This window comes from Corvus brachyrhynchos, unplaced genomic scaffold (genome assembly GCF_000691975.1).
Source record: "Corvus brachyrhynchos isolate BGI_N302 unplaced genomic scaffold, ASM69197v1 scaffold257, whole genome shotgun sequence".
Classification (NCBI taxonomy): domain Eukaryota; kingdom Metazoa; phylum Chordata; class Aves; order Passeriformes; family Corvidae; genus Corvus; species Corvus brachyrhynchos.
The window spans coordinates 88,464-98,925 of NW_008239119.1; the positions used below are offsets into that span (position 1 = coordinate 88,464).

At 45.3% G+C, this 10,462-nt stretch overlaps 1 protein-coding gene and 1 long non-coding RNA gene across 3 annotated transcripts in view; one reads left to right on the forward strand and one right to left on the reverse strand.

Annotated features, from left to right (window-relative positions):
- Positions 1-7,880, reverse strand: part of TRNAU1AP (tRNA selenocysteine 1 associated protein 1) — a 13,874-nt gene extending 5,994 nt beyond the window's left edge. The window contains exons 1-6 of one of the 2 annotated variants that reach the window (XM_008638072.2): positions 7,666-7,880; positions 7,447-7,544; positions 6,621-6,720; positions 4,080-4,132; positions 3,337-3,468; positions 101-220 (exon numbers count right to left, since the gene is read on the reverse strand). In XM_008638072.2, coding sequence (XP_008636294.1) covers positions 101-220; positions 3,337-3,468; positions 4,080-4,132; positions 6,621-6,720; positions 7,447-7,532 — 491 coding nt within the window. In that variant the 5' untranslated portion in view covers positions 7,533-7,544; positions 7,666-7,880. Of the gene's footprint in view, positions 1-100; positions 221-3,336; positions 3,469-4,079; positions 4,133-6,620; positions 6,721-7,446; positions 7,545-7,659 lie in introns of both variants that reach the window. The other variant, XM_017739942.1, reaches the window with a different exon arrangement.
- Positions 7,881-7,944: 64 nt separating this feature from the next.
- The window catches only part of LOC108448082, a 5,966-nt gene continuing 3,448 nt past the window's right edge, over positions 7,945-10,462 (forward strand). The window contains exon 1 of the long non-coding RNA XR_001863870.1: positions 7,945-8,124. This is a non-coding gene — a long non-coding RNA (uncharacterized LOC108448082). The remainder of the gene's footprint in view (positions 8,125-10,462) is intronic.

Sequence of the window (10,462 nt, forward strand, 5' to 3'; positions counted from 1 at the left end):
TTTGTGATGGAAACATCCAGGACATGTACCTGAAGCACTAAAAGGCATTTAAAAACAGATGTGATTTCTCATGTAAACGTCCACCTGTTCTTCTACTCACGCTTTTGGTATAGCCACACTCAAGCGTACAGGTTTAGAGCCCAACCCCACAGCTCCCTGACACTCTGTCAGTGCTCTCTTCTGTTCCAGTTCATCCGTGAATTTCACAAACCCGTAACCTCTGCAGAGACACAGAATAACTCACATAAAACCAACCCCAAAGAGCCATGCCACGTTATAAAAATTAGTTACAGTGAAATTTGAATTGGTTTGGGAAACACAGTGAATGAAAATGTTCATTAGGGCTGTTCCTGCTTTTGGGAGAGATGAAATGATTCTGCCTTCCAGTTGCTCTTCCTAAATGCCTGAAGCCACATGTCTAAGCTCTGGCAGTGCTTTCAAGGGCTTGTCAATGTAAAGTAGATCTTGTGCCAGTGGATTCTGGGGAACCGGAAGTGAGCTGACACGAGCCATGTTGAAATGCGTTGAACTGACAGTGGTAAAACCCCAAATCCCTGCTGGGAGGATACTGATAATCTCAAGAGTTGCAAGTCAGCACAGGATTGACAAGACAGACACTGCTCGTATCCAAAACTGCCCCACTGTGAAGGATAACACTACTTTTCCCTATGGTCAATGAGATATGCTTTCCAGTCAAGTTCACTTTTCAACAGGAATATATTCAAATAGGCTTTCTGCCACTTCCAGCAACAGCATTTCCAACACTGGGCCTGAAAATGAGCTCTTAACATCAAGTAGCTAAAACCTGCTCTGAGAGCACAGCTGGAACAGGGACAACACATCCAGAACCCCTAGACTCTGCAACAACCCTTCAGTGTGGTGTGGCAGCACTACACGTCAGCCAGACAGAAATCTCCAACTCTCTCCAACCCCAACGATCCTTTGCGTGGGATTTTGATGCTGTAGTGAGTCAGAAGCAATGCAACAGCATCCAAGAGGGCAGTGCCAGGATCCCGTCATGGGATGGGCTGCCTCACGCAGCAGAAAGATCAAAGACTTAGGTGTGGGAGGAATCCATCTAAGCAAAGGAAGGAGTCTGGGAGGGAAGGGCTTGTCTACCTGGGGAAAAGAACGAGCCGTAAGCAAGGGTGTAAATTTACAGTGCATTATCTATTCTGTGTGAACTGCTAAACACCAAGTAATGTGCTACTTTGAAAGCAGCATCACCTACTACTCATGGGAGGTCCTCACTGGCAGCTATTCCAGAGCAGTTCACGCCCCAGAAAACGCAGTACCTTGCACAGCAAGCTCCACACACAAGTCCAAATATCTTATTTTTATACATATATACAGGTATGGAGGTATCCTCCTCACAAAAAGACCAGATCAAAGATTAGGCTTATCTACGTACAAACTAGATTATTAAGCACAAGCAAAACTGTACACAGGCCCATGTTCGTTTAACTTGCCCTCTGCCAAAGGACTATGGCAAATTGATCCAGCGCAAGTCAACTTCTAAGTCAGTTTAAGGTGTTCACACACAAACCCAACTAAGTTTCTAAGCTGCCAAAAGACTCCTGCAGATTTTCAGATGGGACCAGGAGTGTTTAAGAGAAACTGGGAAGACTGGGAGTTCCAAAATAGAGACAGGTGGAGTTGGATGCAGTGTACAGGAATAGATGCTGGGTACTGCAAGGGAGACAGTGATTCTTCCAAGTCTTCCAGACATTTAGTTTTTCCACACCAATGGCTAAATCACTGGTGTGAAAAGAAATAATTTCTTCGTGGCCAGGACCTCCTTGCAGACCTTCTGTCCTGTCCCTGAAGTTTGGAAAAGCCCCAACACCTGCACCCTCAGCAGAAAGCAGAGAAGCAGGCATGGCACCACAGCACCACGCTCCAAGCTCCTCTCCTGTCTGGAACAAGAGGTGCTGGGAGGGAGGCCTTCCTGATCCAGCAGCCCTGGCTGGAAGGGCCAGGGCTCCACTGGGCATGTCCGCAAGCCCTAAACTCCTCTCTCCCATCCCACTGACACCTGCAGTTGCCTCAGCTTTGAGCAATTGCACAAGTCTCAACAAAGCCCCTGGCACCAACACTCTGGCACTGCCAGGGGAGACAGCTTTGCTTTTCCCAGAAACAGGCCTCTAAGTCCCTGCTCCTTCCCCACTTCCCAAGCTGCCACGGATTCCCTTTCCTTGAGGTCTGCACCTATGTACAGCTCCCAAAACCCAGAGAATAGTCTAGCCTGCAGTACCAACACCTGTTCTATAGACAGAGACTGAAGCAGATGCAGCACAACGGGAACTGCGGGGTTTACACCGAAGAGGAGGAGGAGGAGCAGAAGGCATGCAGAGCCCAACCCAGCAGTGTCAGTCCCAGGTGAGGTGGCAATGACAGCACGAGGACCCAACAGCCAGAGTGACTGAGCAGCTCTGCAAGAGGTTCAGGTTGGACATGAAGAGGAACTTCATGACTGGGGAGGGAGTGCAGCTCTGGAACAGGCTGCCCAGACAGGTTGAATTATCTCCTGTTTTCCAGGTTGAATTATTTCCAGGTTTTCCAGGCCACACAATTCATGGACGGTATGATCTAGTGCTGGCTGCAGTCCTGTTTGGAGCTGGACCAGAGACCCCCAGAGATTCCTTCAAACCAGCATGTCTAAGACTGAGAAACTGCATATGAGAAGGTGGGGGCACCTACAGCCATAGCCTGTATCTTATCCCAACATTCTCACAGGTATTATATCAGAAAATTGTGCTTCACTGAAGCCATGCTCTGCTTTGAAAACAAGGATGCTCACCAACTGCTCCCTCATCTGGAAAATTCAGCTTAATTTTGTGCTACTTGGAAAACGTTTTAACTACATTAAGAAATCCAACTTTTTGATACCTGTTTTTGGCAAGACATTTTCAGGAAAGACAAACGAGGCACCTACTGAGAACCTGACAGTGAATCACAGCTTTGTGTGCCCTACCCTGTTTGAAATAAAAACCTGTACAGCTCTCACAGGAATATATACTCAATAGCCTAAAGTTTGTAAAGCACAATTCCACCCGAGAGTCCAGGAAGGGAGTGTTTTAAGATTACTTAAGACATTTTTCAGCATTTTAAGAAGTGCAGTAACACAAAAGGGCCTCACACTGACAGAGGAGTGACAATACCCATGGTGACTATTAAAACTCACGCAAACTGCAGACTGAATGGCCAAGAACACTGTATTTTAAGATCAGTAAAATCTAAGAAAAATAATTTTTTTCCCCCCTTGCTGCATTCTATCCTTCCTGTTGCCACATGTGAAGTGAAAAAAAAAAGAAGAGTGAATAAAAGATTACTTACTTGGATACTCCTGCCTGGTCCAAAACAACTTTTCCACCTCTACACGATGGATAAACTTTAACAAAAAATTCATATAACATCCCGTCATCCACGTCAGGAGTCAGGTCTCCCACAAAAAGGGAATATTCTGGACTAAAGAAATCAAAAGAAAACTTCTTAAATACAATCACACACACACAAAAGGGACATGCTGAGTGACAGTTACCATTTAGCCTAAATATTTGAACGCAGAGAAGAGTGATATTAAAAGACCATTTAATGGAGACTTTAAAGTGTCACCAGTTAAGCTGCTTAACTAATATTTTTATTGACACTGCTTTTTCAAGTTAATTCAAGCAGCACAACCAACCTACTTAATACTGCTTTTTATTTAAAGATTATTTCACTGCTTATTACTCACAGGATATCTCTGATTTCTCATATGGCAAGAAAACATTAATATCTCATTTATAGATACGCTATTTCCAATACATAGATCTTAAATTATAATTTATAGATCTCAAATGATAAGATATGATTACATACTTTGATGCTACAAAGTTTAAATACCGTTAAGGAGACTGGATAAATCTGCTGTGCCACACACAGGGCAAAGCACAAAACTGGCAGTCTAAGTTCTCCTCCCTCTGCTAAAGACTAGCAGTGATGAACTTCAGGGTTACATATTTTGAATACTTTTTGCAAGGCAATTGATGAAGAGACATTAGGCAGGCAAAATTAATATTTAAATATTGAGCACTTACCTGTTATCGGGCTGTTTTCCATATGTTGCATAATTCAATTTAAATCGCTTCGCCTGAAACAAGGCAAAAATGAATCCATACATTCAAACGTTGTCATATGATTTCAAACAATTAGGAAAAAAATACAATAAACTGATTTAATACAACTTTCTTAATGCTGATACATGTTCAATTGCCTTCAGGCCAGCCAGTTAAGGTAACAAGCACATTTTTATTTAGTGCCAATACAGATATAATAATGAAAATCAGAACCCGAACAGAAGGTACTAATAACAAATGTTAAATTTCTTCCAATTCTAAGGTCTTAAAATGAAATGACAGCACCACTATTGGAGTTTTGTGATTTAACACAAACACTGGCAGACCAGAATCCACCACACTGGAAAATGGAATCAACCTGAGTCTGGAAGTGTGGCTAAATACTTGGTTCCGGACATTTAGCAAGATCCAAAATTAAGGGGTTCTGAAAGAACTACATTGGACACTGGAGGCCTCTCTAAATTTTGCATCTGAATTTATTTTTAAAACAAGTTTCCAGATTTGTGCCCTCTGGCACATCTGGAACTCTCTGTCTCCAACCTATCAGACTTCAGCAACTTGTGCCCAACTTAGATGTAAGTTTAGACCAAGATCTAAGGAGACCAAGATCTTTGGATCAGCTCTTAGAGATCAGGGGCTAATCTCAGGATCAGAAATCAGGATTTCAGATCATAATCAGAAATGCCCTAGAGATCAGGGCACGTGTTCAGTACAGTGAAGAGCCCAGTGTGTTCCTGGACCTTGTATGATGGATTTCCTTCCCTCAAAGATAGGTAAATAATTCTTGGGAAACGGAGCACAGACTTAACTCTAGGCTACAATCCCGTTCCTTGCATGCTTGCATTCTCTAGAGCACAGCGCTACACAACTTCTGTGGATCATTTACAAGCTAACACAAAATTTAGATTCCATTTTGAAGCACTTTGATCTTTTTTTTCAGATCCTGCTCTTCACTGCCATATTCTGGGTTTAAAATCATTGAGAGACCTGAGAGTACGTCCACTCGGGAACTGGGAACACCAATTCTTGGAAAAGAGAGACAGCACCAGCACCATGGCTCTCTGTTATTCCTTTGGCTGATTCAGTATTTAAAAATAAATAAAAGCATGAGCCCCAGTCAAGTTTTCTGTAAACAGAAGTCTCTAAATGCAAAGGATGAGCTGAGCAGTTGCCTGCTGAGTGCACTGATTTGGGCTGCTTTGGATCTCTGCCTGACATCTGTAATTCTCTCCGTGTGGTATGCAAATCATCCCTCCACACAGCACAGTGATTTGAACAAAACTGTGAAGAAGGATGGGTATTCCCAAAACCAAACTTCCATTATTATCTTACTCTTACAAGAGCTGCTCTCTTTGTCTCTCCAGTGACCACAGAAGGCATCCAGGATGATCAGCTTGCCTTAATCATGAGCAAACACGTGAAACAGATATCTCCAGGCCTCTCGTCGACTCCTTTTAACGGGGCACGTCACCCTCTCAGGAACGTTGACTAAATAGTTCAATCTGAACTTCCCAGTTTCCTACTCTGGGTATTAACTACTCTGAAACAGGAATCCATTTACCTTGTATATCACACCATAACTGAGGTGATTCTAGAGCTGCTTTATGAACCAGTCACCCCAGCTACTGCAGCCAACTCCTGTGGGTACAACAGACAGCTGTGTCAGCCGTCCCATTTTAATCTACCACACATTTGAGTCAACATCCTAAAATTAGCCTCTCTGACTATTCCTCCTCTTCTTTTTAACTACCCAGCTTTTATGTACAGGAGACATTAGTTATGCACTGCAATTATTCAATGCTCTGGCTCCTTCTCCACTGTAAAGAGGTTTGAATAACTTCTGTTTGCTAAGGGCCAAGAACAATGCAAGGTTAAAAGTCATGTTTCTCTTGCAAATCAATGTTACTCAAAAGTCAGTGTGAACTTGCAAGTTCATCCTGTACACATGTAACAACACACATAGGTAAATTCTCAGGTTGCCTCATCCTTGAAAGTGTTCAAAGCCAGGCTGGATGGGGCTTGGAGCAACCTGGTCTAGCGGAAGGTGTCCCTGCCCATGGTAGGGGATGAAATGTGATAAGCTTTAAGGTCCCTTCCAACCCAAACCACTCTGTGACTCCATGATTATACAAAAGGAGAGAGATGGAAGAATTATGGCAGACATACACTATACTCAGTCCAATTTCTTCCTTGTTCTTCTCAGGTTTCTCATTAGTCCAACTTTGGTAACAGCAGAAATGCTCAGATATAAAAAACCCTGCACCCCACACCACTTCTACACCTGGATTTTATCCAGACAGTCACAAAGAAATCAGTGATTTTTCTCAACAATTTTCTGAGCAAGAACATTAATAGTTTTGTAGTCATAACTTCAAATCTAAAGCAAAGAAGAACCCCAGTTTGCTAACTGTTGAATTTGTCTGTAATCCTTAAAAATACAGATTCTACACTATCAGTCCCTTCCAAGTTTTGGTTCTCATATGGCTGATCCCGTTTACTTACCGGTGTAGCACCAGGAAGTGGTTTTCCATTGATTTTGTGTAAACATTTCTCTGCAGTAGCTAGATCTGCAAATTCTACAAAGCAATAGCCTGCTGGAATTCTGAACATACAACACAGGAGAGAAGAGACAAAGGTTATAAATTTAAAACACATTTGAGGAGGGAAGTTGTATTTAGATAACTGGTAGGAAATTTGCTATAGTTGCAATACATAGAACAGTTCCTTTTTAAAGTATAAACATAAGCTACCAAAGAGAAGCTGGATCTCAAGGGATAGCCCCTACTTACCATAAGTCAGGTCAACATAAGCACATAGAAAATGGTTTAGCTTACAGTTTACTTCCAACTTTCATTGACCACCAATTTGCCGACCCAAGTTTAAACTACTGAAAACTGAAATTACGACACTTAAAAGAATAATGAACAAGAATAAAACGACTTTATTCTGCATACAGTCACTCACTTTATTTCAAATGAACTCTAAAGGTTCTCATATTGCTCCAAGTCAGACTTCCCACCTCTGTCAGCATCACATAGCTGCACTACAGACTAGTGACCAAAGCCTGGGGGTGGTAATTCCCAAACGGATGGAATGACATACATACACTGCTCTGACTGAGTGCTGGAGCACTGCAGAATGAGGGCCAAACCTTGTTTGTTGAGGGGAGGCTGAAGAGCCAGCAGTGCCCTCTCCATTGCTCTCATCAATATTCTCATATTGGTGGCAGCAATGGTGGGAAACTCAAAGGGAAAATTCACTCTGATATGGAAGTATCACGGCGACACTTCAGTCCAAATGCACTGGGAGAACAAACAGAAACAGTTACCCTGTCAACCTGTTTCGAATGATTTTTACACTCAGTACAAGCTCTCCCATGGTGGCAAAGGCTCTTGAAACAAAGTTTTCATCCATATAGGGCTCCAGCTACAAAAGCAAAAAAAAAAAAAAAAAGTAAGTTAGATCAGGGCATCGACAAAAAAGAGAATATATGTGTCAATGTTCCCCTAAGCAGTTAAAACATTATTGAGAAGGATTTTACCCTTACACTTCAAAAAGAAGACTCATTTAAGAGGGTCGATGCCACTCAAAACCAGCAGGCATGCATGAACCAGGCTCAACAGTCTGCAAAGTGGAACCCAAGAGACAGCATGAATTTCAGAGAACAGGGAGCTTCACAGAAGGACAAAAGCCACTCAGAAACATACAGCAACAAACTGAGCATTCGCTACAGGGAGCCGGGGAGAAGGAGGTGGCAGGCTCCTTCTCCAGGCGCAAGCGAAGGCTGGGCCAGCGCTGTGGATACACAGGTGTGGCGCAACCCCAGGTGGCATGCGGCAGGTGACACCGCCCTGTGGAGCTGCGGTAGGGGTCTGCAGAGCTGCGTCTGCCTCGCACAACCCCGGAGATACCAGGGCAGCACTTGGGGGAAACCCTGGAATCGCGTCCCACAGCGGCTCTACGCTTTGTACAGCCCATGGGAGCACTGACCGTGTTCATGTCACAGGTGAGGGTGGCACTGTGCAGGTAAGAGTGTATGTGAACATGCTGGAGAGCAGGTGTCTGCGTGATGTAAGGGACTGACAAGTCCCTTACAAGGAAATGGTGCTGGAATTTGGATCAAATATACTATAAAGAGCCTGAGTGAACAGGGCCCATCTCTGTATAACAGAAACTGGAGGAGGGAACTAACCAAAATTAAAGTGGGGAGCACTGCGTGTGACAGGTAACATGGAGCTGAAAAATATATATATGAAATATATATAGCTCCATGTATCTACCTGTGTAAGACAAGTAGCTCACGGTAACCTACAGCCCTCAACTATTTGTGTGTCTGTCAGGTACCAGGTGGCTCCACCTTGTGTGTGTGACAGAATGTGCAGTATGTGAAAGAAGGTGACCATACTGCACCTGCACGTGTAAAAGGCAGCAGATGCCCTGTGGAGGTGAGTGTGAAGCAGAACTGACTTGTCCCAGGAGCAGAGGCAGCACCACTCTGTACAGACCTGCCATGCAGGGTGATCCTGGGGGAGTGTGTGTGTGTGTACAGGAAAGCTGGATTCATAAAGGCAACAGGTTGCTTGGATATCTCTGTGTGGCTCAAAGAGCCATGGCCTGCTTGTGAGAGTGGCGATGAAAAAGAAGATGGGCTTTATGGTGGAGAGGTGGCAGATAACCCTCTGGGTGGGGAAAGGGGAGAACAGACTCCAGGGAGTCTCCATGCATGAGCAGAGGCAGTAGAGGACTCCCTGATACGGTGGCAAACTGGGTGTGCTGAGTGTGCGTGTGGGAGAGAAGTATCCTGTGGGATCCTCAGGGATGTGTTGGGCTGCGTGTACACACACACGCGTGAGAGATGAAGAACACTACATGCAAGCAGGACTGTGCTGGTGAGACCTGCAAGAAAGGGGCTGAAGGAAGACGTGCATCCAAGAAACAGGTGGCAGGGAAGTTGTGACATGCTAGTGTGTGTGACTGTACACGCATAGTGGAGTGCACACAGGTGTGTACAAACGTGTGTCAGACAGCAAAGACACTACACACAGCAGTGGGATTGCATGTGTGAGTGTGTCACAGCGTATGACAGTGGCAGCAATGCAGGCACCACATCACACTGAACACACACACACACACACAGGCAGTGTGGGTGGGTGGCAGAGCACTACAGCACGCTGGGGTGAGTACACACGTGTGTGAAAGTGTATGCTCAGCAGCGAGTGGTGAGGGACACAAGGGCACAAGAGTGAGGGTGTGTGAAGGGCACACAAGGGACACTGTGGGCTGTGCATCACTGTGAGTGTGCCCACAGTGTGCACATGAGAGGGCATCACGACACCCTTGGGTGAAGAAGCACTTGTGAGTGTGCTTCTCACAGGTGCTCTTCCTGCCAGGTACACACACAGGCAGGAATGAGGGAACTAGCGGGGTGTGTAAGTGCTTGTGAATGTGTGTGCACGTAGGAGAGTCAAAATCCCTATGAGGGTGTAAGTGCACCCACAGGTGTGCATGTAAGGGGCAGGTTGTGAGGGATAATCTTGGAGAGGTGCATACAAATGTGACTGCCCACAAGTGTGAGCACAATTAGCAGCACAACCATGAGTGTGTGTAATTGGACAATATGAGCATGTAAGTGCCTACAGCAGCTGAGCTGGTAGAACAGCAGATAAATCCTCGAAGCATGCAAGTATACATGCTGTGAGTATGGAAGTGTGTAAGTGCCTCTTAAGAGTAAGGAAGTGTGAGACTTGTTGGTACCCACACATGTGTCTGCCCACCAGGGACACTGGTGTAAGTGTCGCTGTGACCTGGCTGCGGGCAGACGACGACGGTAACTCTGGGGTGTGTGTATGCGTGTGAGTGTAACTGCTCACAAATGTGCCTGTCGGGCTGGGGTTATGTCTGAGTGTGTGTGTCAGCCTGTGTGAGCATGTCAGCATGCACAGGAGTGTGTGAGGCGAGTGTCACTTGGGGAGTTTAGGTGTGCCTGAGTGTGCGAGGGGCTGTGCAGCTGTGTCAGTGTGGGGGTCAGTGGTGTGAGGAGATCAGTTAGTCAGGGAGAGGGTCAGTTGGTGCCAGGTGTCAGTCAGTGAGGGTGTCAGAACTGTGAGGATGTCAGTCTGTCGGTTGTTGTGTGGGTGTCAGAGTGAGAGTGTCAGCCAGTCATTGTGAGGGTGTCAATTGGTGTGGGGGTGTCAGTCAGTCAGAGTGAGGGTGTCAGTTGCTGTAATGGTGTCAGACAGTCAGTGTGAGGGTGCCAGAGTGAGGGCATCAATTGGTGTGTCAGTGTGAGGGTGTCAGTCGGTCGACGTGAAGGTGCCAGTCAGCCAGTGTGCGGGTGCCGGTCA